Source organism: Rhinatrema bivittatum, chromosome 8, assembly GCF_901001135.1.
Source record: "Rhinatrema bivittatum chromosome 8, aRhiBiv1.1, whole genome shotgun sequence".
In the NCBI taxonomy this organism is placed as follows: Eukaryota; Metazoa; Chordata; class Amphibia; order Gymnophiona; family Rhinatrematidae; genus Rhinatrema; species Rhinatrema bivittatum.
In genome coordinates, this window is record NC_042622.1 from 163021656 (window position 1) to 163047801 (window position 26146).

Consider the following 26146-nt stretch of genomic DNA (forward strand, 5'->3'; position numbering starts at 1 on the left):
TCTTTGTCTGCTGCCTGGAACTGACCCTCGCTTGCCTTGACTACGCTCAGACTGACATTGGTATTGACCCCTGCTTTGGCTGACCACTTCTGGATGGATAATCTGGCTTTGGCCCTTGTGCTTCACTCGGACACTCTCTTCTGGCCTACCGTGACTACCAGACCAACCTGCTTGGATTCAACCTGCGGCCTTCACCAGACTAGATCCACAGCTGCTGCCTGTCTCGCCCGGAGAACCTTCCTGAACTGTTACTTCCCTGAGATCTCCGGAGCTTCAAGTTCGGGTCTGGTCCATCCTTTCAGCATCAGCCGGCCACCCTTGCTCGTGGTGGGCACACCCTTCCGCTACCTCTCCGGGATACCATCTGAGGCCCACCTAAGTCCAGGCGGTCCGGTTACTTAAGGGCTCAACCTGTGGAAACCCCGGTCTGTTATTGGCGAAGCTCCAGCTATCCTCTGTCTCCTTGTGTGCTCCACCTCCTAGTGGCAGGTGCTCTCTGGGTCCAACCAGAGGGCCGTACCAATCCTGCACCAGGCCAAGGGTCCACCTCCAGCGTAACAGGTTGCCAAGGCCTTGGACTCGGCAGAGTCTCCTGCCTTGCAGGCCATCCCTGGTCTGGTCACTTGTGTCCGAGAGCAACAACAGATCATGGAAGCGTTGGCTTCCTCCATGGAAAAGATGCATTCTCAGTTGGAGGAATCTACCATATCTGACCCAGGGGCTCTTGCCCACACCTTGCCCTCACGGGCTCTGCTGGCCCTCCGAGTTCCACCCTGCTTCAATGGGGATCCTTGCCTCTGTCGAGGCTTCATAAATCAATGTTATATGCAGTTTTCACTGCAACCCTCGCTTTTTCCCCAAAGAAGCAACGAAAATCACATTCATCCTCTCGCATCTTGAGGGGAAGGCCCTGGCATGGGCTTCCCCACTCTGGGAGCGATTCGACGCAATCCTTCGCCAGCTCCTTCAGTTCATCTACATCTTCCGACATACCTTCGAGGACCCAGGCTGACAGGTGGTCGCTGGCCACCACCTACTCCACCTCCATCAAGGCTCACACTTGTTCGCTGAATATACAGTGGAGTTTAGAACTCTAGCAACTGAGTTGGGTTGGCAAGAAGACCGCCTGCAGGCACTCTACCTCGAGGGACTGTCTCCTGCCCTTAAGGATGAACTAGCCGCCCACGAGATCCCTGTATCTCTGGAAGACCTGATCTCCCTGGTTGGTAGAATCGACTACCGCCTTCGACAACGGCATCAGGAGGTAAGGGTCCTTCGAACTCCTGCCCTACGATCACCCCGATTGGCGAGGCCCCGGTTGAAGGCATTACCAGTGGCCTCTCAACTTCCTGAGGAGCTATGCAGATCAACCGCGGCCGGCTGACTCTAGAGGAAAGTCTCCAATGCAGAAAATCTGGTCTCTGCTTGTATTGCGGTGGTTCCGGACACCTTCTCCAGACTTGTCCTGTGCATCCAGGAAACTCCAAAGCTGGAGCCTGGCGGGGGTCCCGAGCTTGAGCACTATGGTTTCTGGCCATCAATTGTTGCTGCCTATCTCCCTCCTTAGGAAGTCACTTTCATTCGCCATTACTGCCCTCATGGACACTGGGGCGAGTGGAAATTTCATAATGGAAGAGATCGTCAAGCTCCTTCAGATACCATTCCAACCACTGGAGGTATCACTACGTATTACTTCAATTCAAGGAGAGCCTTTCCCTGATCGTATCACTCACTGTACCATGACCATTCACCTCACTGTTGGGACCCTCCATAAAGAGGAGATCTCCCTCCTAATCTTGAAACGATCAACACACCCCGTAGTCCTTGGACTTATTTGGCTCCAGTTACATGCACCCCACTTTGACTGGCAAACCCTGCAACTCACCCACTGGGGCCCTCGATGTCAAACCCACTGTTTACGGCAAGTGTCTCCATCTGTGACAGTTCTAAGCTCTACAACCCTCCCTGGGTTACCTGCTCCGTACTCGGAATTTAAAGACATGTTCTCCAAACAAAACGTTGATATCCTGCTTCCACTCCAGAAGTTTAACTGCCCCATAGAACTCCTACCTGGAACCATGCATCCCAAGGGGAGAACCTATCCTCTGTCACTCCCAAAAACCCAAGCGATGTCAACATACATCAAGGAAAATTTGGCTAAAGGGTTCATAAGACCTTCTACTTCCTCGGCAGGCACCAGGTTCGGGTTCTTTGTAAAAAAGAAGGATGGCAGTCTAAGACCATGCATAGACTACAGAGGTTTGAACACAGTAACCAGTAAGGATCAGTACTCACTGCCACTTATCAGTGAACTGTTCGACTGCCTGCAAGGCGCACAAATTTTTACTAAACTAAATCTATGGGGTGCATATAATCTAGTATGGATTCAACCAGAAGACATCTGGAAAACTGCCTTCAACACAAGAGATGGTCACTACGAGTATGTAGTAATGCCCTTTGAAGCGCAAGGGTCAAAGCCAGAGTATCCATCCAGAAGTGGTCAGCCAAAGCAGGGGTCAATACCAATGTCAGTCTGAGCTTAGTCAAGGCAAGCGAGGGTCAGTTCCAGGCAGCAGATGAAGAGAATGGTCAGGCAGGCAGTGGTCAGTTCCAAGCAGCAGACAAAGAGAATGGTCAGGCAGGCAGTGGTCAGTTCCAGGCAGCAGACGAAGAGAATGGTCAGGCAAGCAGTGGTCAGTTCCAGAGATCAGTCCGAAAAGGTACTACCTGAGTGAGGACACAGGAAGGACACAGGAACACTGGAGACGCTGGAACCAGGAGACGCTGGAACAAGGAGACACTGAAACAAGTATCAGATACAAGGAACAGGCAAACTAGTACATCGAGGTGTCGACCCAATTGCCAAGGCGAGGTCCTGGGGGCAGGACCTCGCTTTATATAGGGCTTCTATGTGATATCATCAATTCGCGTCCGAGTTGGGTTTCCCGCGCTTGGCCCTTTAAATATCGAAGGTCCCAAAAAGCACGAAAGCAGGCGATCTAAAAAAGCCGTCAGGAAAACAACAAGGAATAGATGCCATGGTCTTTTTCAATACTTTATTGAAGCGGAGACGTATCTAAAATCTTACAGCCCGACTCTGGCCGAGTTTAGCCATTTTCAGAACGGCTGCCTCAGGGGCTAAAAATAAATCATACAAAACACTTTGTTTAATGTAAATAATTAATCAATAAATAATCATAAAAACATAAATATTAAATTACAAAACAAATTAAAACATTTCTATTAAAAATGAGAGTTGTGAAATCACATTTAAGAAATCATATTCAAATGGTGACATTAAGATAAAATTATATTTGAAATCTTTATGGCTGCAATTTGCCCATATCTAAAATCGACCTCCATTAAAAAATCAATCTCAATTAAAAAAGAACGTCTAATGCTTTCTATGTTTGTATCTATTTTTGGACTCAGGCTGGCTGAAACAACTATAAGCTTGAATGACAAATTTGTCTTTTCAAATACAATCCGCTGTGACATTAATTCCAAATAGAATGTACATGAAATTGTTATTTATCATGTATTTAAAATACTACTTAAATAAAAACATCTTTTCTCATACATGGACTGACCTTATTATTTTAATTGCGAATCATAGTCTTGTAAATGCGATTCGTCTATTGGTTCCCCAATTCAGAAAATGCATTGGTCATGCACTGCAGCAAGAACAGCTAATTTCTTAAAATAAAAGGACAAAAAAATCCATTGTTTACAAAACACTTGTAATGAACTAAACGTCTATTATTCAGCTACTGGAATGATTTGGATAAATAAATCAATAGCGAAAAAGCTCATGTGTGACTCAAAAATAAAACTCAGAACTCATATCATTGCTTGTGATATATGCGTGTATGGAGAGTTAAAGCCAAACTTCGAGAGCTATACCAATGTTCTATTAAAACACAGTGGAATGGTATATCTTCAATGGGGAACATGCCCATATCTAAAACAATTTTGTATATATATGCCTGATGGTTAATGTGTTAACTTCAACTAGAAGGAGTGAGGCGTTGCAAAAATATGTTGTTTGTGTTACTTAAACACGAATAAATGATCATATACAATTCATTTATTATCTTGTAGTGGTCATAAAATACCGCTTAAAATGTACTATATACAGTCAACTTCTGTGATGGAAGGATTTAAATACTAGACTACATTAAACTCCCCAGGCGGTATGAAATATGATCTCTAAAATGAAGCGGTATATATAAAAAAATCTTGAGATACTCTAAAAGTACCGATAACGACTGGCACTATCAAATTAATGAACAATACAGTGCACTAAAATCGTGCACCAAATACTGTAAAATCAAGGATATAAAATATAAAATAAAATTAATATTTAAAACGGTATATCCAAATATACTTAAATATTGTAGTATATATTTGTTTGAACATTGACAACTTGCCCCGCTATGAAGAAACATTATTGAAAGATACCTTACGCTTCACATCTGGATTGTCATCTCCACTTGCACTAACAACCATTGTAACTCTGACGCTGAACCATTTTTTTAAACCAAACTTTGGCGCTAAAACCGGTTGTCAATCAAATTGCCGATCAAAAAGCAAAAAAATATACCGGGAGCAATATTATAAGCCTCATATTGTGAAACATCTCAACACAAGAGGATATTAAGTGGGTATGTTGATTAAAATAATCTATCATTGAACTTTTAAAACCAAGAGGTGGTATCCACATCTGTCAATCATGCTTGGGGTGTGTCTCTGACGTGAAACTTACTATTGTAAGTGCTGGTTACAATAAGTAAACCATGTATGTCCTGCTTAATCTAAAAGAGTAAAAATATATAAATAATATAAATAATTAATGTAATCAGCTACAGCTACTGCTTAAAAAACTCAATGAACTCCTTCCTTCAGAGCCTTTCTTCAGGAATGATGAAGTATTTGATGATTTCCTTAAAAAGTGGAAGCATACTATTAGCATTAGTAAAAGTCTCATCAGAAGCTCCTTACATGCCTCAAACTTATTGGACTATTGCCGGTATAAACGTATACCAAGAGGACTGCGCATAAATAAACCACCAAGCATGTATCGTAAAGATTCAGAATTCTTAAACTGTTGGGAAGCAATTCTTAATAAATGCTCTCTGGACTTAATGATATTGGTGATCAAAACATCTAGGAAAAGAGAAGAGAAATTCAAAAGTGAACTCAACACCCAATTGGAATATTTGAAGAAACATGATTTATGTTTTCACATCATTCACAAGGATTATAAGAAAAATGTTGACAGTTTCACCAAAGAATTGAAAACCACCAAGTTTGACAAATTCAAACGCGATGAAACTAATTCAAGAATAATCATGTCTACTCTTGACAATACTCCAATAAACAGATACAGAGAAATAATGATAATGCTAAGAATAGGATTGAGATAATTGATGACAGAGAAGAAAGAAATGATAAAAGGCTTCCCGACAGTCCTAACATTGATAGGAATGCCAAGCATGTACGTAGTAATACTGATTTAGATGTTGATTTATCAGCACCCTTATTTACCACTGGCACAAAAGATAGACCATTCACAAGAATACATGAGATAGGAAAGTTCTGGAGGAAGGACTCAATTAGAGATGAAGTCATTGAACCCAAAACATCAACTTCTTTTTTCAGAGGAAGAGGAGAGTGGAGAGGGAGAGGAAGAAGAGGGAGTTTCAACAGCCGATTTCAGACATACCAGGACCAGAGATTTCAGAATCAGAACTAGGATTAATGAACACTAATAGGATCATTAATATTTCATCAAGAATCCTTAGCAATGATGAAATTAGCACATTGAGCAAAGGCTTGTCATTCATCCCAACCCCCTCGTATAATTCATTCCGCACCAGGGTGGAGTTATTCAAATTCACATGTAAATTAAAGTTTATTGAATTTTTTTCAAAAACTAAAACCATAGATACATCAATAGTGAAAAAACCCAGTACATGGATACTCCCTGGAGTAGTCAATCCGGTAATACATATGTATGAAACTCTAATACTACAAGAAATCGAGAAACTTGAAAAGAAAAGAACCAATAAAAGATTTTTCAATATGACCAAAAAAGAAAAAGAAGCTATATATAATTTGAGAGATGATCTAAATATGACTATCAAACCAGCTGACAAAGGTGGATCAATAGTAATAATGGATACTAGTAAATATATTAAAGAGATCGAACAACAGGTTTCGGATCAATCCTGCTATCTTAAATTGAACAGCAATCCAACAATTACAATTAAAAAAGAGATTGACAATCTATTACTGATTGCAAGAGATAGAGAAATTTTGACTAGCAAAGAATTGCTATTTCTTAAAGTAGATAATCCTATTATGCCTACCTTATATGTATTACCTCTGTCTCCTCGTGTGCTCCGCCTCCTGGTGGCAAGCGCTCTCTGGGTCAGACCAGAGGGCCGTACCAATCCTGAACCAAGCCAAGAGTCCACCTCCAGCGCAACAATATCTTTTCTGAGATGTGGCAACCAGAATTGTACACAGTACTCAAGGTTAGGTCTCACCATGGAGTGATACAGAAGCATTATGACATTTTCCATTTTATTTACCATTCCCTTCCTAATAATTCCTAACATTCAGTTTGCTTTTTTGACTGCTGCAGCACACTGAGTTGACGATTTCAAAGTATTATCCACTATGATGCCTATATCTTTTTCCTGGGTGGTAGATCCTAATATGGAACCTAATATCGTGAAACTACAGCAAGAGTTATATATCCCTATATGCAACACCTTGCACTTGTTCACATTAAATTTCATCTGCCATTTGGATGCCCAATTCCAGTCTTGCAAGGTCCTCCTGTAATGTATCACAATCCACTTGTGATTTAACTACTCTGAATAATTTTGTATCATCTGAAATTTGATAACCTCACTTGTCATGTTCCTTTCCAGATCATTTATAAATATATTGAAAAGCACCAGTCCAAGTACAAAGCCCTGAGGAACTCCACTGTTTACCCTTTTCCACTGAGAAAATTGACTATTTAATCATACTCTCTGTTTCCTGTCTTTTAACTAGTTTGTATTTGTAATCCACGAAAGGACATCGCCTCCGATCCCATGACTTTTTAGTTTTCTTAGAAGCCTCTCATGAGGGACTTTGTCAAATGCCTTCTGAAAATCCAAATACACTACATTTACCGGTTCCCCTTTATCCATGTGTTTATTAACCCCTTCAAAACAATGAAGCAGATTTGTTAGGCAAGACTTCCCTTGAGTAAATCCATGTTGACTGTGTTCCATTAAACTATGTCTTTCTATATGCTCTACGATTTTGATCTTTAGAATAGTTTCCACTATTTTTCCCGGCACTGAAGTCAGGCTCACTGGTCTATAGTTTCCTGGATCGCCTCTGGAGCCCTTTTTAAATATTGGGGTTACATTGGCCACCCTCCAGTCTTCAGGTACAATGGATGATTTTAAGATAGGTTACAAATTGTAACTAATAGATCAGAAATTTCATTTTTTAGTTCCTTCAGTACCCTAGAATGCCCAATAGGTCCAGGTGATTTACTACTCTTTAGTTTGTCAATCTGGCCTACTACATCTTCCAGGTTCACAGTGATTTGGTTCAGTTCATCTGACTCATCACCCTTGAAAACCATCTCTGGAACTGGTATCTCCCCAACATCCTCATTAGTAAACACAGAAGCAAAGAATTCATTTAGTGTTTCTGCAATGGCCTTATCTTCCCTAAGAGTCCCTTTAACCTTTCGGTCATCTAACCGTCCAACAGACTCCCTCACAGGTTTCTTGCTTTGGATATATTTTTTAAAGTTTTGATTATGAGTTTTTGCCTCTATGGCCAACTTCATTTCAAATTCTCTCTTTGCCTGTCTTATCAATGTTTTACACTTAACTTGGCAATGCTTATGCTTTATCCTATTTTCTTCAGATGGATCCTTCTTCCAATTTTTGAAGGATGTTTTTTTGGCTAAAATAGCCTCATTCACCTTACCTTTTAACCATGCTGGTAATCATTTTGCCTTCCTTCCACCTTTCTTAATGCGTGGAATACATCTGGACTGCACGTCTAGGATTGTATTTTTAAACAATGTCCATGCCTGTTGAACACTTTTAACCTTTGTAGCTGCACCTTTCAGTTTTTTTCTAACTTTTTTCCTAATTTTTTTTTAAATTTTCTATTTATTCATTTTACAAACTTTATCAAGTATTTAACTTGAAAGGAAATACATGCACTTTGCAACATTTTACAACAGATAAGGAGAAAAACTTATACATCCAAATAATAACATAATTTAAGGTAATTGATCCCTAATATCACAAGCGGTTCTTATTCAATGTTACAAAATTACAAGTGTGCCTCAAGCCCACAATAGGGATCCAAGATTTACCCAACCCTAAGAAGTATTACTTTAGATGTAGCAGAATTAGAAAAGAGAAGAGCAACCAAGATGAGAAAAGAGGTTGGGACAATTCTCCTAAGAAGAAAGGCTAAAGAGGTTAGGACTCTTCAGCTTGGAGAAGAGATGGCTGAAGGGAGATATAATAGAGGTCTATAAAATAATAAGTGGAATGGAGCCAATAAATGTTACACTATGCTCTGTATTCTCCCTCTCCTGCACATATACATCATGCATTATACTCTATATACTCCCTCTCCTGCACATATACATCATAACTACACTCTATATACTCCCTCTCCTGTGCATATACATCATACACTACACTCTATATACTCCCTCTCCTGCACATATACATCATAACTACACTCTATATACTCCCTCTCCTGCACATATACATCATGCACTACACTATATACTCCCTCTTCTGCACATATACATCATAACTACACTCTATATACTCCTCTCCTGTGCATATACATCATACATGACACTCCTTATACTCACTCTCCTGCGCATATACATCATACACTACGCTCTGTATACTCATTCTCCTGTCACAGAGGAACTAGGCGCAATTTAATGCCAAACCAATATTCTATTCTCCTTGCACATATATATCATACACTACACTCTGTATACTCACTCTCCTGCACATATACATCATACACTACACTGTATACTCACTGTCCTGCATATTTGTTTATCCAATCTATATTGCAGAATATAAGATTAAATAAACAAATAAATAAAATATTCACGTTACACTCTATGGGCCTGATATTAAAAAGCATTTTCACATTTAAAATTGGGTTTTACATGTGTAAATGCACTTTACTCATGTAAATAGGTATGGAAGATTGTGCAATGTTTCCCAAGCTGGAGGCACAAAGCCACACTGACTCCAGCTTTTAGGAAGTAATATTCACTTTATTTACAGTTAAACAGTCACACTGCTGAAAATCACTGCCTACTTTTGCAGAATTCAGTTTGCACGTGAGGTTATAGAGAGTCTTTTCTCTGGACAGTATTCCTTCACTCCCTTCTGGCTTGGACAGGATAGTTTTACAGGAGCTGCCTCTCCTGAACCCAGCTGTGCTTACTCTCTTATTCTGCCCCAGCTGGTCCCACCCTTAGGACTCTCCCTGCCCCAGCAGCGTCCCACCCACAGAGATCTCTCCCTCTGTGGGGATTAAGATGGACCGGGCATCTAGCCTGGTCCTCCCCATACAACAAGGGGAAAACAGGGTCCCTTCGTTACAGTAAGCTTTTGAAAATTGCTACAATAGTATATTACACATGTAATTCCTTTGAAAATTACCTCCATTATACTGTCCTACATGTATGCACACATACAATGCACTCTGTATACTCTTCCGCCACATACACACATAGACTACACTCTATATAGTCTCCTGCACAAACACACATGTACAGTGTATGCACTGACACACTCCTATCTCACACATCCTGTGATACACTTCCACACATATATGCTATATATATGCTACTTACAGTATTTCATAGGGAGCAGCATGGTACGGTATCACTATAGACAGCAGCACAGTATTTCTGTGGAGAGGGGTACACAAGCACAGTTTCACCATGGACTGCAGCATATGGGCATTTTATTACCACAGAGAGCAGTATATGACAATGATATCTTTACAGGGAGCAGTACACAGGCATTTTATCACCATGAAGAGGAGCGTGCGCCTACAGTTTCACAACAGAGAGCAGCATACGAGCATGTTATCACTAGTACTGCAAGCAGCACACAGGCATTTTATCATCATCATTCATTTATATCGAGCTTTGCCAGCCAGAGAGATCACACTATGTGGCAACAAGGTAGGTTTACAATGATTAAATGGAGAGTAGCACATGGGCGTTTTATCGCAACGGAGAACAGCACATGAGCACAGTATCACTGCTAAGCACAGCACACGGGCATTTTATCACCACAGAGAGCAGCATATGAGAATTATTTCACTACAGAGAGCAGCACACAGGCATTTTATTAACATGCAAAGCAGCATACAGGCACGGCATCACTTTGGAGAGCAGCACATAGACATTTTACTACCACAGAGAGAAGCATACAGGCACGGTATAACTATGGAGAGCAGTACCTAGATGTTCTATCACCTCGGAGTGCAGCACATGAGCATGGAATCACTGTGGAGAGCAGCACACAGGTATTTTATCATCAAAGAGAAAAACATAGGCATGGTATCACTATGGAGATCATATATAGGCATTTTTTGTTACCACAGAGAGAAGCACATAAGAACGGTATCACCCAGGAGGGCAACACACAGGCATTTTATCACCATAGAGAGAAGCACATAGGGATGGTATCACTATGGAGAGCAGCACACAAGTATATTATTACCATAGAGAAGCAGCACATAGACATTTTATCACCGCAGAGAGAAAACATAGGCACAGAATAGCCCATCAGAGCAGCATATAGGACCGGTATCGGTGTCACAAAAGAGAGTAGCACATAGGCATTTTATTAGCAAAGGGAGAAGCACGTAGGCATGGAATCACCCAGGAGGGCAGCACACAGGCATTTTATCACCATAGAGAGAAATGCATAGGCACAGTATAGCCCATCAGAGCAGCTTATGGGATCAGTATCACAATGGAGAGTAGCACATAGGCATTTTATTAGCACAGAGAGAAGCATGTAGGCATGGTATCACTATGGAGACTAGCACATAAGACATTTTATCATCACAGAGAGAAGCACATGAGCACACTATCACTATGGAGAGCAGCACATGGAATCAGTGTCATTATGGAGAGCTGCACACAGGTATTTTATCACCACAGAGAGAAGCACAGTCACACTATCACTATGGAGAGCAGCTCACAGGCACGGTATCACTATGGAGAGCTGCACACAGGCTTTTTATCACCACAGAGAAAAGCACACAGGCACGGTATCACTATGGAGAGCTACACACAGGTATTTTATCACCACAGAGAAAAGCACACAGGCACGGTATCACTATGGAGAGCAGCTCACAGGCACGGTATCACTATGGAGAGCTACACACAGGTATTTTATCACCACAGAGAAAAGCACACAGTCACGGTATCACTATGGAGAGCAGCACACAGGCACGGTATCACTATGGAGAGCTACACACAGGTATTTTATCACCACAGAGAAAAGCACACAGTCACGGTATCACTATGGAGAGCAGCTCACAGGCACGGTATCACTATGGAGAGCTACACACAGGTATTTTATCACCACAGAGAAAAGCACACAGTCACGGTATCACTATGGAGAGCTACACACAGGTATTTTATCACCACAGAGAAAAGCACACAGGCACGGTATCACTATGGAGAGCAGCTCACAGGCACGGTATCACTATGGAGAGCAGCTCACAGGCACGGTATCACTATGGAGAGCTACACACAGGTATTTTATCACCACAGAGAAAAGCACACAGTCACGGTATCACTATGGAGAGCTACACACAGGTATTTTATCACCACAGAGAAAAGCACACAGGCACGGTATCACTATGGAGAGCAGCTCACAGGCACGGTATCACTATGGAGAGCTACACACAGGTATTTTATCACCACAGAGAAAAGCACACAGTCACGGTATCACTATGGAGAGCAGCACACAGGCACGGTATCACTATGGAGAGCTACACACAGGTATTTTATCACCACAGAGAAAAGCACACAGTCACGGTATCACTATGGAGAGCAGCTCACAGGCACGGTATCACTATGGAGAGCTACACACAGGTATTTTATCACCACAGAGAAAAGCACACAGGCACGGTATCACTATGGAGAGCAGCACACAGGCACGGTATCACTATGGAGAGCTACACACAGGTATTTTATCACCACAGAGAAAAGCACACAGTCACGGTATCACTATGGAGAGCAGCTCACAGGCACGGTATCACTATGGAGAGCTACACACAGGTATTTTATCACCACAGAGAAAAGCACACAGGCACGGTATCACTATGGAGAGCTACACACAGGTATTTTATCACCACAGAGAAAAGCACACAGGCACGGTATCACTATGGAGAGCAGCACACAGGTATTTTATCACCACAGAGAGAAGCACAGTCACAGTATCACTATGGAGAGCTGCACACAGGCACGGTATCACTATGGAGAGCAGCACACAGGCATTTTATCACCACAGAGAGAAGCACAGTCACAGTATCACTATGGAGAGCAGCTCACAGGCACGGTATCACTATGGAGAGCTACACACATGTATTTTATCACCACAGAGAGAAGCACAGTCACAGTATCACTATGGAGAGCAGCTCACAGGCACGGTATCACTATGGAGAGCAGCACACAGGCATTTTATCACCACAGAGAGAAGCACAGTCACAGTATCACTATGGAGAGCAGCACATAGGCGTTGTATCACCACAGAGAGAAGCACACAGGCAGGGTTTCACCATGGAGAGAAGCACCCAGGCACGGTATCACTACAGAGATCATACATAGGCATTTTATTACTACAGAGAGAAGCACATAGGCATGGTATCGCCCAGGAGGGAAGAATATGGGATTGGTCTCTCCATGGACAGCAGCATTTCATGATGTGATGCTCTCTGTTGTTTTGGATATTAATGGTTGCAGTGTGGCATTATATAGAGGTGATTCAGAGGCTATTCACATTGAGGGCCTGCCCGAGCGGAGAGAGCAGCGAGAGGTAGAGGGGAAGTTAGTAACTTCACAGGCAACAACGTCTGAAATACAGGCAATGGTGAAGGCACCTGTCTACGGGGCCCCGGAATACTCGTCTCTACTCCTGTGGACTTGAATACACCGCTCCTCCCTGGATCTGGTATGGCCAGCTGTCGAGATTTTGGAGACAACCTTAAGGCCCAGGTTGGTAAAATTAAGATTACTAAATCTGCCATTATTACCTTAGACGTGTTGTGGAATGCTCTAGTTAGTTTGGAGACATCAATATCTACATTAACTGAAGTAGTAGTGGAGACCAACAATGCTCTCAAAACAAATACTCAAGTTTTGGCTGACCAAGAGGGGAAAATATCAAGTTTAGACTCTCAATTAAAATCGGTGGAAAAAATCCAGCAGCACTTAATTCAGACAGAGGGGGTATATTCAAAAAGATTTGAGAATATTGAAAACTCATTATGTGCTTTGAATTTAAGAGTACTTAATTTCCCCATAATTAAACAGTTGGCTCCAACTGAACTTTTTAAGAACTATGTGTTACAGATCTTAAAACTTTCTGAGGCTTGTATGCCAGTGATCACCAAGCCATACTATTTACCTCAAGCGAAAGCTCAAGTTCAGTCTGAAGAACCAAAGGATGAAAATCCCCCTTTGGGAACAACATTGAATTTGTCTGAATTTCTTCAAAATTCCCAAGAGATGGAAATCACACAAAGAGGAACTCTCTTAGTAGCTTTCGCTTTTTCATCAGCTAGAGATAATGTGATGAGATTCTTTTTTTGATCTTGTTCCTTATTGTTCTATGGGCAACGAATCTGGGTGTACCCAGATCTTACTAAGATTACACAGATCCATCAGAAAACATTTTTCGCAGGGGTATTTTATGGTGCGATATCCCTGTAAATGCCTGGTTAGGTATAATAACGCTAATTATGTATTTTTTGAACCGGACCAACTTAAGGTGCTTTTGGATGCTCCATCTTAACTCCGGCGTATATAAATCGTAACTGGGGTTTCTCAGTGTTTCTATTATTTTATTACTAATGTTCAGCTCGATTTTCCTTTGTCGTCCCCCCCCCCCCCCCCCCCACACACACACACACACTTTTCCTAGTATTATATGGGGATGAAGGGTTGTTTTTCAAGATGATCTGTTAGATCTTGGTTATGTTTCCATTTCATAATTTGTAAATCTCATTTTCTGATGCAAGATTCTTCTCGTTTATAATGTGAATTGCATAAAAATTAAAAAAAAAAAGAGAGAAGGTCTCTGTAAAAATTGGTGAGACATCACAAGGGGGGCAATTTTCCAGATATAGAGAGATTTAATATGGTCAGGTTGAGAGCCTTTGCAGTGCAAATACAAGGTAATAACAAAACCTTCCTGATCCTGACTTATGCAATGCAGATACAACTTAAAGCAGGCATCCGTGCATAGAGAATCAGGCCGATGTAATAATCTGTGCATTAAGGAACCATGCACTGCATTTCAGTGCATGATTATGATGCACAGATTCACATTGTTTTGAACTCATGATGCAGCAAACTAATGAGATGCTAATGAGATGCACATTTTAACTCTGGGTGGGTGGAAATTGGGTAAGGAAGAGACCATGCTGAGAGTGAAAAAAAAAAAAGGGTAGTGGGATAAACCATACTTATCCAGTTATCTGGCTACAGCTAACCGCTGCCACTTAGCTGGATAAATAAATATGGACTTGTTCAGCTAAGTGGCAGTGGCTAACTGTGGCCAATTAACTGGATAAGTACTGATGTTTCTGGCTAAGGGGAGGCAGAGAGGGGAAGACTTCTTTTTTGTGATTTTATGATTTTATGTACCGGCATAGCAATGCTGGAAATTTAACTCCATCTCTGAGCAGGAGTTAAGTTTCCAGCACTAAAAATCCAGGTAAGGCCAGTGCACATCTCTGCGCTGAGGAGTACTACTTAATACCCTGATAAAGCATAAACCTTGGCAGGAAAGTTTATATTCACAAAACGTGCATTTAAATGAGGGTTAAGCGGTGCATTGGCCTGAATGCTGGAGGCACAGAAGACTTCAACACAACAGGCTTCAGAACTTCACAAATGATGACATTAGTGCACATAGGGATAAACACGTACAGCACTTCCTCTGTAGCTTGGCCTGCAAGCCATCTAATTGCCAGGAACATCCTTGAGATGTTGCAGCATCCCTTCTGAACCTCTGAGGAACAATCCAAGTCCTCAGGAGTGGGGATGCAAGTCTATGCTGACCCTGAGCATGCAAAGCATTGCTGTTTACTCAGCTTCCCTGTGGCTCAGAGGCAGAGTCTACTACTACTATAACTTAGCATCTCTATAGCAGTCCCTTCTCACAATCTAATAAGACAAACATACAGGACAAGAGGCTTGGGGTATTTCATAAAGCCAGACAATGGTTAAAAAGAAAAGAAAGTTAGTTAACAAGACTAAAAGCAGACAATCAGGCATAAGATTTAAAAGCAGTTTCAACCGGGATACTGTCAGAGTAACCCAGTGCTCCTGAATTGTTCCATTATTGTTGTTTGCTTTTTTGGACCAATAAAACAGATTTAAACATAAAAATGGTTTAAAAAAAAGGTGGGTCTTTAGATGGGATTTAAACAAGGCAAAAAAGGGAGCAGGATGCACCAGTTCAGGAAGATTTACCCAAGGGAAGTCTTGACTCACAAACCTGCTTCATTTTTATGAAGGGGTTAATAAACATGTGGATAAAGGTGAATCGGTAGATGTAATGTATTTGGATTTTCAGAAGGCATTTGACAAAGTCCCTCATGAGAGGCTTCTAAGAAAACTAAAAAGTCATGGGATAGGAGGCGGTGTTCTTTCGTGGATTACAAACTGGTTAAAAGACAGGAAACAGAGAGTAGGATTAAATGGTCAATTTTCTCAGTGGAAAAGGGTAAACAGTGGAGTGCCTCAGGGATCTGTACTTGGACCAGTGTTTTTCAATATATATATAAATGATCTGGAAAGGAATACAACGAGTGAGGTTATCAAATTTGCAGACGATACATAATTATTCAGAGTAGTTACATCTCAAGAGGATTGTGATAAATTGCAGAAGGACCTTGCAAGACTGGAAGATTGGGCATCCAAATGGCAGATGAAATTTAATGTGATGTATATAGGGAAAAATAACCCATGCAGTAGTTACATGACGTTAGGTTCCATATTAGGAGCTACCACCCAGGAAAAAGATCCAGGCGTCATAGGGGATTATACATTGAAATTGTCAGCTCAATGTGCTGTAGCAGTCAAAAAAGCAAACAGAATGTTAGGAAATATTAGGAAGGGAATGGTGAATAAAATGGAATATGTCCTAATGCCTCAGTATTGCTCCATGGTGAGACCACACCTTGAGTACTGTGTACAATTCTGTTCACCGCATCTCAAAAAAGATATAGTATCAGTGGAGAAGGTACAGAGAAGGGCAACCAAAATGATAAAGGGGATGGAACAACTCCCTATGAGGAAAGGCTAAAGAGGTTAGGGCTGTTCAGTTTGCAGAAGAGATGGCTGAGGGGGGATATGTTAGAGGTCTTTAAAATCATGAGGGGTCTAGAACAGGTAAATGTGAATTGGTTATTTACTCTTTCGGATAATAGAAGGACTAGGGGGCACTCCATGAAGTTAGCATGTGGCACATTTAAAATTAATCAGATAAAATGATTTTCACTCACTGCACAGTTAAGCTCAGGAATTCATTGCTAGAGGATGTGGTAAAGGAAGCTAATGTAGCTGGGTTTAAAAAAGGTTTGGACAAGTTCTTGGAAGAGAATTTATAAACCAGATAGGCTTGGGAAAAAACCTCTACTTATTCCTGGGGGTTAGTAGCATGGGATCTATTTATTGTTTCATATATCTTAAATATATCTTACATATCTACTTGAATTTAAATAAATTCTTAAGATATGTCAAAAAAGTTTTTACAATACCGTCTCATTAAAAAATAAAAATATTCACACACGTACATGATTACTAGAGTACTAACCCATAGATACTCTCAATCACCTAGCAAAAGCACAAATTCCCAATCTAAAGCTCAAAAGAGTGTAGTTTTCCAATTGGATTCACATTGTATAGGCACTCTTAGTAGAAAAAATGATGTCAATTTCAAATAGAGCTACTTCATGCAGTCTAGCAGATGTCGTTTTCAGAGTCCCGATCTGATGAGACATCTTAGAAAAATCTTAGATTTCCCATCAGATCGGGACTCTGATTGACAACGATATCTGCTAGACTGCATGAAGTCGCTCCATTTGAAATTGACATCACTTTTTCTACTAAGAGTGCTTTTTATAGGTGATTGAGATTATGTATGGGTGGGTACTCTAGTATGCAGGTATGTGTGTGAATATTTTTTATTTTTGAATGACAAGGTATTGTAAAAAAAAATGTTTTAACATATGTTAAGAATGTATTTAAATTCAAGTAGATATGTAAGATATATGAAAGCTAATTTGTATTAAAATTTGATACAGATACCTGAATAAAAATGATATTTTAAAGTTTATTGATAAATACTTTTTTTTTTAATTGATTATATGCCCACCCTCTTAATTTTTCTAACATGTTACTTTGGGGAAGCATCTCTTATTCTTTAGCTATTTCTATTAGGTTATTGAAATCTCCCATGTTTACTATTCTGCTTCTCATCCGCCTTGAATAGAGTCGGAATCCTCGGAAAGGCGTGTAAAGATATCAAATACAATTTAAATTAAAATATTATTATTACTACTGTTATTACTCTGAAATAACATAAGAAACTATTCCAGATGATGGACTTATGGAACTGCCTGGCATCAGATGTAATGGAAGCAAAAGCAGTAAGAGAATTCACCATAGCATGGGATAAACGAAGAATTAGAGGTGAAATGAAGATCAGGACAAAGATTGAATGCGGACTGCAAGGAGGAAGATGGGCAGAGACTGCCTGGGTCTCGTGTTCACGATCTGAGAGTCGGATTGTCTCCACTGGTAGATTCTGAAAGGTTACAGGCCTAGCTCTGTCCTGCCTTCGTGCACCAGTTCTGAAATATGATGAAGCTTGTCTAGTGACCTCCTGTTGGTCCCAAACACAGGGTCAGGACTGGGTCATGCTGCCCAATAATTTCTGAAAACTCGGTGCGCGGTGACCGGCTCTGTACCTGGGAATAATGCTCGGGCCGAGTGCCGCAGTGCTCGCAGCCGGCCGCTAGATGGCAGCGTTTCCGCAGCCGGGACGGAGCGGTGGGAGGGGGGGGGGGGGGGTGCAGAGCTGGCACTGCTGCCCCCTGGAGGAGGGACGGGGAGGCGCGAACCGGGTGCAAGCCTCAGCCCGGGGAGGGGAGGAAGCTTCCCAGCTCCCAACTCCTCGGACTGCCAAGATCCGAAACGGGAATGTGACAGCTCCGGTCCAAATAAAGCAAAAGTCGCCACTTTACTCACGAGCCAATCACTGCCGTTTCTAGTTTCCCCCTTTATCTTTTAATTACTAAATCGTTTCCGGTCGCAAACAATCCATGCATGTCAGGTAAATGCGTGTAACGCGAGCGCAAGGCTCCCTCTTCCGTGAGTGCCGCCCAGGCCGGGATTGGGACTCGGGACTCTGTCTCTTTAAGCAGCAGTTGGGCTGGGAGTGAAGTTCACGGCGGGGTCACTTGAAGTTCCTGCCCCGGCTCTTACCTTTGGTTTATTAAAGCCGCACATCACATGGGGCTCCTGCCTCCTGCCTTTATCTGCCCAGATCCTGCCTGCGCGCTGCAGAGGCAGCAGAGACGGGGAGGCTGGCAGGAGCCCGGGGCGGCCGTCAGACCATGACTCCGAGGGGCTGCTGAGAGCGACATGATCATCCCCGGCGAGCTGAGGGGGCTGCCACAAGCAAGGGGGCATCCAGGTAAGGGCAGGGGGCGCCGGGGGAAGGGGCCGCGGGCATCCGGGGCAAGGACGGGGAGGGGGCACCGGGGGAAGGATGGGGAGGGGGCACCGGGGCAAGGACGGGGAGGGGGCACCGGGGGAAGGATGGGGGGCACCGGGGGAAGGATGGGGAGGGGGCACCGGGGGAAGGATGGGGGGCACCGGGGGGAAGGACGGGGGGCACCGGGGGAAGGACGGGGGGGCACCGGGGGAAGGGCAGCGGGCATCCGGGGGAAGGACGGGGGGCACCGGGGCAAGGACGGGGAGGGGGCACCGGGGGAAGGATGGGGGGCACCGGGGGAAGGATGGGGAGGGGGCACCGGGGGAAGGATGGGGGGCACCGGGGGGAAGGACGGGGGGCACCGGGGGAAGGACGGGGGGGGGGGGGGCACCGGAGGAAGGGCAGCGGGCATGCAGGGAAGGGAATACTCGTGGAAGGACAGGAGAAATCCGGGGAAGGGGCAGAGGAGGCGCAGGCATCTCTGAATGGCAGCGAGGGATCGGGTGGTGAGAAGGCACCGGTGGGTCCTGAGAGGGCTGGAGAAAGAGAACCAACCCCCAGGGGCCCTGGCAAACAGATCTCTCTCTCTCCCCTTCAGCATGGGTGCCAGCGCTGTGGGGCAGTGGGTGACTGAGCAAACTCCTTCACGGTGTCCATTTTAGCCCCCCCATATCATTTGAAAAGTTGCCTTCTAAGTCTCCCCGAAGCTCTGGCGCACAGACTGCAGGACTGACCCCCGGGGCCCTGGCACATCGCAAGGAGGCGGAAATGCACATTTTAAGTTGAGAATTGCCACGAGATCCTCAGGGCGAGCGGTGGAGCTTTGCTAAGGCGCAGATTCCTCCGGGGAAGGAGCAAGTTAGCGCCCGGGGAACGAGCCCTCGTTATTGGTCTAATGTGATAAATGACTAAAGGTGCAGGTAAAAAGGGATCTTTCCGTGCGTGGAATAGACACCGCGTTATCAGCCATTGCCGATCGTTCATCGGGCGCTAACTTGCTCCTTCCCCGGATGAATCTGCGCTTTCGCCCGAGTCCTGGAGCCCGCTTCAGTCTCACCTTCGCCTGCCCTGCAAAACTTTCCAGATAAAGGTGATCGCGTGCTAATAATTTATTTCATTACCCCAATAAAAAGGGATCCGGGAACATCCTAAAGTGATGCAACTTTCAGGTTCCGAGAGGCGAAGAATCCAGACAAACTTAAGGGGACATTGGGAAGGGGGGGCTCAGGCACTGGGACGACCACCGAGAAAGCGCCGGGTGTTAAAGGAGAGGCAAAGCCTGCCCTCGCCGGGGGTCAGGACCCGAGGCCTCCGGGCTCTCTGCTCTCCATTTCCTGCCCTGGGGAGATCGGACTTGCCACATTTCCCCCCTCCTCCTCGTCCCCAACCGAGAGAGAAGCTGGGAAAGAGGCGAGAGGAAGCCTGGGCCGCTCAGCTTTAGCGCTAAAGCGGAGAATCCGGAGCGTCCCCTTCCTTAGCGCTCGCGGTCTTTTTTTTTTTTTTCTTTCATTTTTTCTTTCTTTCTTTCGTTCTTTTTTTTTCTCTCTTTGTTTTCCCCCCCCCCCCTTTGTTTTGTTTCTCTTTCTTCAGGGATCGCCTTGCATTTTCCACTTTAGGAAGAAGCCGGTCCCTTTCTCCCTATTAGAACGGTAAATACCGAAGTTTTTTTTTTAATATCTTTTTTTTTTAATTAATAAATACAATTTCCTACCTCCTACCCCTGGAAAGGGCAAAGAGTTGCTTTAAATGTTTCCTTAAAAGCCCTAAAATACTAATTCATGCAGATGTCAGGCAGAGACTCTCACTTTTAAACAATTTAGCACCAAATTACCTCCTGAATTAAACGCGATTGTAATAAAAAACTTAAATTTCAGTTCAACTGAAATAGAAAGAGGGGAGCTGGGGCGGCAGCACCGAGCCTCAGCTCTTCATCTCCTGCCACTTCACTTTCAGATGTCAGAGGAGACCCCAGGCGAGGGCAGCGCTGCGCCTCAGCTCTTCCCCTCCTGTCCCTTCACTTTCAGATGTCAGAGGAGACCCCAGGCGAGGGCAGCGCTGCGCCTCAGCTCTTCCCCTCCTGTCCCTTCACTTTCAGATGCCAGAGGGGACCCAGGTTAGGGCAGCACCGAGCCTCAGCTCTTCCCCTCCTGTCGCTTCACTTTCAGATGCCAGAGGAGACCCCAGGCGAGGGCAGCGCGGCGCCTCAGCTCTTCCCCTCCTGTCCCTTCACTTTCAGATGCCAGAGGGGACCCCAGGCGAGGGCAGCGCGGCGCCTCAGCTCTTCCCCTCCTGTCCCTTCACTTTCAGATGCCAGAGGGGACCCCAGGCGAGGGCAGCGCGGTGCCTCAGCTCTTCCCCTCCTGTCCCTTCACTTTCAGATGCCAGAGGGGACCCCAGGCGAGGGCAGCGCGGCGCCTCAGCTCTTCCCCTCCTGCCGCTTCACTTTCAGATGCCAGAGGAGACCCCAGGCGAGGGCAGCGCGGCGCCTCAGCTCTTCCCCTCCTGTCCCTTCACTTTCAGATGCCAGAGGGGACCCCAGGCGAGGGCAGCGCGGCGCCTCAGCTCTTCCCCTCCTGCCGCTTCACTATCAGATATCAGAGGGGACCCAGGTTAGGGCAGCACCGAGCCTCAGCTCTTCCCCTCCTGCCGCTTCACTTTCAGATGCCAGAGGGGACCCCAGGCGAGGGCAGCGCTATCATTTGCTTCCCCCAGCCCTGAAGCAAATCCGCCTCTGCGCCTCTTCCGAGGGGGAGACCATCCCAGCGCTTCCGCTGCACACAGACAGGAAAAGCGTTTGCGATTATAAAACAGATTCTGCCTAGCCCAGCGCCCTTCTTCCCATTCCCAGCCCACATTAATCAGAAGCCGTTCTAGGGGAGATTTGCTTACTGCGGTTTCATGTGTCTTCAAAAGGAATTGAGCAGAAAGTGTCCTCCGGTCCATTAGAAATAAACACCAAGAGGGAAGCTTGCAAAGAGAGCGGACTCGGTGTCCTGGTGGCAGCTGGAGGGTGCCGGGTCGGGCCGACGCCACCAGGAAGGGAACACATTCAGCTGGGTTTAGTGGGACAGAATAATAGCAAAAGCGAATAACCAAATCCCACAATTTTACAATAAATGTACAAAACCTTACCAGTGCAACAGCCAAAAGTTCCATTCCTGAATATCACACGGGTAAAACCATGGCACACACACACACACACACACACACACACACACCATACTATACCCATCATATGCAAAGTAAATATTTACAAAACAGGCCGGGAATTAATAAACCTGACCCCCTTCGCGGGAAAACTGCTTCTTCAGGGGGACTTTTTAAACATAACAAATTGCAAAAAAACATTTTTAATAAAATGTGTGCACAGGTCACAATAATGGCATGTCCTACGGCCATAACAGATAGGAAGGATATAGTAACAAGGCACCATAAAAAATATTAATAAAACAGATAAAAGGGGCCTGAGTACATTTCACAAAGTATTTTATTGACAAAATCTTTCAACATGTAAGTTACACGCAAAACACCAGATGTGAATGCACAGTATAACAATGTAAAAATTCATAGATTCCCAGCTGTAGGTCCTAGATTTGCCGATGCGATTGCTTCCCAAAGACAGCAACAGATTAAAAGAGGTGTTTGTTCCACGAAGTTTAATGGGACACGGTCAGCATGGATTTACCCAAGGGAAGTCTTGCTTCATAAATCTTGATTTTTTTTAAGAGGTTAATAAACTTGTGGATAAAGGTGAACCGGTAGATGTGGTGTATTTGGATTTTCAGAAGGCGTTTGACAAAGTCCCTCATGAGAGGCTTCTAAGAAAACTAAAAAATCATGGGATAGGAGGCGATGTCCTTTCGTGGATTACAAACTGGCTAAAAGACAGGAAACAGAGTAGGATTAAATGGTCAATTTTCTCAGTAGAAAAAGGCAAACAGTGGAGTGCCTCAGGGATCTGATCTTGGACCAGTGCTTTTTAATATATTTATAAATGATCTGGATAGAGGAATGACAAGTGAAGTGATCATAGAAACATGGAAATGACGGCAGAAAAGGACCAACAATCTATCCAGTCTGCTCATCAAGCTCGTGGTAGTTTCTGCCTCACCATACAAGTCACCCCCATACTTAGTTTCCTAGATCGTCACAGCCAGGGCCCTCGTTGGTTGCTGTTTTGGATCAAAAGTTTCGGTTACCTCTTGCCATGAAGCAGAGCAATGTTGGAGATGCATCAAGAGTTAGAGGCGTATTGGTTAAAGGTAGTAACCGCCACATCAGTAAGTTACCCCCATGCTCATTTGTTTTTCCAGACCGTAAAATTCAGTGTCGTTGTTGGTTGCTGTCTGAATCTAATTTCCCCTTTTCTAATTCCTGCCTTTGAAGCAGAGAGCAATGATGGAGTTGCATTAACAGTATGAAGGCTTATTGCCGCCACACCAGCAAATTACCCCCATCTACTCTTTTCTTCATTTCCATCAAATTTGCAGATGATACAAAATTATTCAGAGCAGTTAAATCACAAGCGGATTGTGATAAATTGCAGGAGGACCTTGCGAGACTGGAAGATTGGGCATCCAAATGGCAGATGAAATTTAATGTAGACAAGTGCAAGGTGATGCATATAGGGAAAAATAACCCATGCTGTAGTCACAGAATGCTAGGTTCCATATTAGGAGCTACCGCCCAGGAAAAAGATCTGAGTGTCATAGTGGATAATACTTTGAAATCCTTTGTTCATTGTGCAGCGGCAGTCAAAAAAGCAAACAGAATGTTAGGAATTATTAGGAAAGGAATGGAACATAAAATGGAGAATGTCATAATGCCCCTGAATCACTCCGTGGTGAGGTTGCACTGGGTGTACTGTGTGCAGTTATGGTTGTCACATCTTTAAAAAGATAAGAGTTGCACTGGAGAAGGTACAGAGAAGGGCGACCAAAATGATAAAGGGGGACGGAACGGCTCCCCTATGAGGAAAGGCTAAAGAGTTTAAGGCTGTTCAGCTTGGAGAAGAGACGGGTGAGGTCTACAAAATAATGTATGAAATAGAATGAGTAAATTTAAATCAGTTATTTACTATTTAAAAAAATACAAGAACTAGGGGGTCACTCCATGACGTTAGCAAGTAGCACATTCAAAACCTATCCCACAGAATTCTTTTTTTCACTCAATGAACCTTTAAGCTCTGGAATTCATTGCCAGAGGATGTAGTAAAGGAAGTTAGCATAGCTGGGTTTAAAAAGATTTGGACAATTCCTGGAGGAGAAGTCCATAACCAAGTAGACATAGAGGATAATTTTCAAAAGGAGTTACATGCGTAAATTTAACTACTATTGTAGCAATTTTCAAAAGCCCACTTACTCGAATAAAGTGCATTTACTGGAGTAAAACCCAGCTTTATTTGAGTAAATGCTTTTTAAAATTAGGCATTTAAAGAATAGCCACTACTAATCATTGGGCGATAGCAGCATGGGATCTATTTACTGTCTGAGATCTTGCCAAGTACTTGTGACCTGGATTGGCCACTGTTGGAAACAGGATGCTGGGCTTCATGGACTCTCAGTCTGACCCAGTTTGGCACATTCTTATGGTGGTTTAATAGTTCAAGACCGTGAGACACCAGTAGGGAAACGCGTTCAGCTTAGTGGGCCAGGACTGGGAGATACCAGTTAGGGAACAAGTTCAGCTGCTCGTTTAATGAGTTAAGACCGGGTGGCACTAGTAAGGGAACACATTTAGCCTGGGTTTTTTTTTAGTGGATTGAGACCGAGTGGCACCAGTAAAGGAACACGTTCAGCTGGTGATTGACTGGGATGGGGCTGGAAGCCGCCCTGCTCATCTACCCCTTTGCTCTCTTGCAGGTGCAGAAGTGAGTGCCATGCTGGATGCCATGGAGGTGCCCAGCCACGCCCGTCACCTGCTGCTGCAGCTTAACAGCCAACGGACCAAGGGCTTCCTCTGCGACGTGATCATCGTTGTGCAGAACGCGCTCTTCCGGGCCCACAAGAACATCCTGGCAGCCAGCAGCGCCTACCTCAAGTCCCTCGTGGTGCATGACAACCTCATCAACCTGGACCACGAGCTGGTGAGTCCCGGCATCTTCCGGGCTGTGCTCGACTTCATCTACACGGGACGGCTGAACGAGGCAGAGTCGGGACTGGAGCCCAGCCTGGCCGCGCTGCTGGCTGCCGCCACCTACCTGCAGATTACCGACCTCGTGGCCCTGTGCAAAAAGCAACTGAAGCGCTCAGGCAAGTACCGGCAGCTGCGGAGTGGAGCCTACGGGCCCTATGGGAAGGTGCTGCCCTGTTACCCTCCGCGGGCTGCGGCTCCTGCCCCTGCCCCACCCGGGCCCTCACTTGACACACACCGTGCTGAACTTTATGCTGCTGGCCCCCAGGGGGCCTCGTTGCCCCTGCCTCTCTGTGGCCTGGACCTGACCAAGAAGAGCCCCCCCGGGCCCTCAGCTCACGGGGCACCGGAGGGCACTGCCCAAGCTTCTGAGTCCCTCTACCACTGGCTGAAGCCCGAGCCCCCAGGTGGACCCTACCCCGAGCCCGACGAGGACAAGAGCAGCAGCGGCGGGGGCTGCGAGGAGGAGGAAGAGGAGGAGGAGGAGGAGGAGGGGGACACAGGGAGCAGCGAGGAGCCCCCCGGGCTGGGCTCAGGCCCCGGCCCTGGCTATGAACCCGAGAGTCTGGGCCACAATGTGTACGTGTGCATCCCCTGCGGCCAGGGCTTCCCCAGCTCGGAGCAGCTGAATGCCCACGTGGAGGCTCACGCGGAGGGGGATCCCCCCGGAGAGCCCCCCGGGGATCCCCGACCCTATCGCTGTGCTTCCTGCCACAAGAGCTACAAGGACCCCGCCACCCTGCGCCAGCACGAGAAGACGCACTGGCTGAGCCGGCCCTACCCCTGCACTATCTGTGGCAAGAAGTTCACGCAGCGTGGCACCATGACCCGCCACATGCGCTCCCACCTGGGCCTGAAGCCCTTTGCTTGCGACGCCTGTGGGATGCGCTTCACCCGCCAGTACCGGCTCACTGAGCACATGCGCATCCACTCGGGCGAGAAGCCCTACGAGTGCCAGGTGT

The 26146-nt window shown here is 44.8% G+C and overlaps 1 protein-coding gene and 1 long non-coding RNA gene across 2 annotated transcripts in view; one reads left to right on the plus strand and one right to left on the minus strand.

Annotated features, from left to right (window-relative positions):
- Nucleotides 1–3619: 3619 nt before the first annotated feature.
- LOC115097945 lies at nucleotides 3620–18920 on the minus strand. The gene is made up of 4 exons (XR_003858371.1): nucleotides 18821–18920; nucleotides 10546–10591; nucleotides 9929–9985; nucleotides 3620–3696 (listed from the first exon to the last, which is right to left on the minus strand). It is a non-coding gene; the product is annotated as an uncharacterized LOC115097945 (long non-coding RNA).
- HIC1 (HIC ZBTB transcriptional repressor 1) overlaps nucleotides 18587–26146 on the plus strand; it is an 8090-nt gene continuing 530 nt past the window's right edge. Inside the window, exons 1-2 of the mRNA XM_029614131.1 lie at nucleotides 18587–19031; nucleotides 24914–26146. The exon at nucleotides 24914–26146 is cut by the window's right edge and continues 530 nt beyond it. Coding sequence (XP_029469991.1) covers nucleotides 18980–19031; nucleotides 24914–26146 — 1285 coding nt within the window. The 5' untranslated portion in view covers nucleotides 18587–18979. The remainder of the gene's footprint in view (nucleotides 19032–24913) is intronic.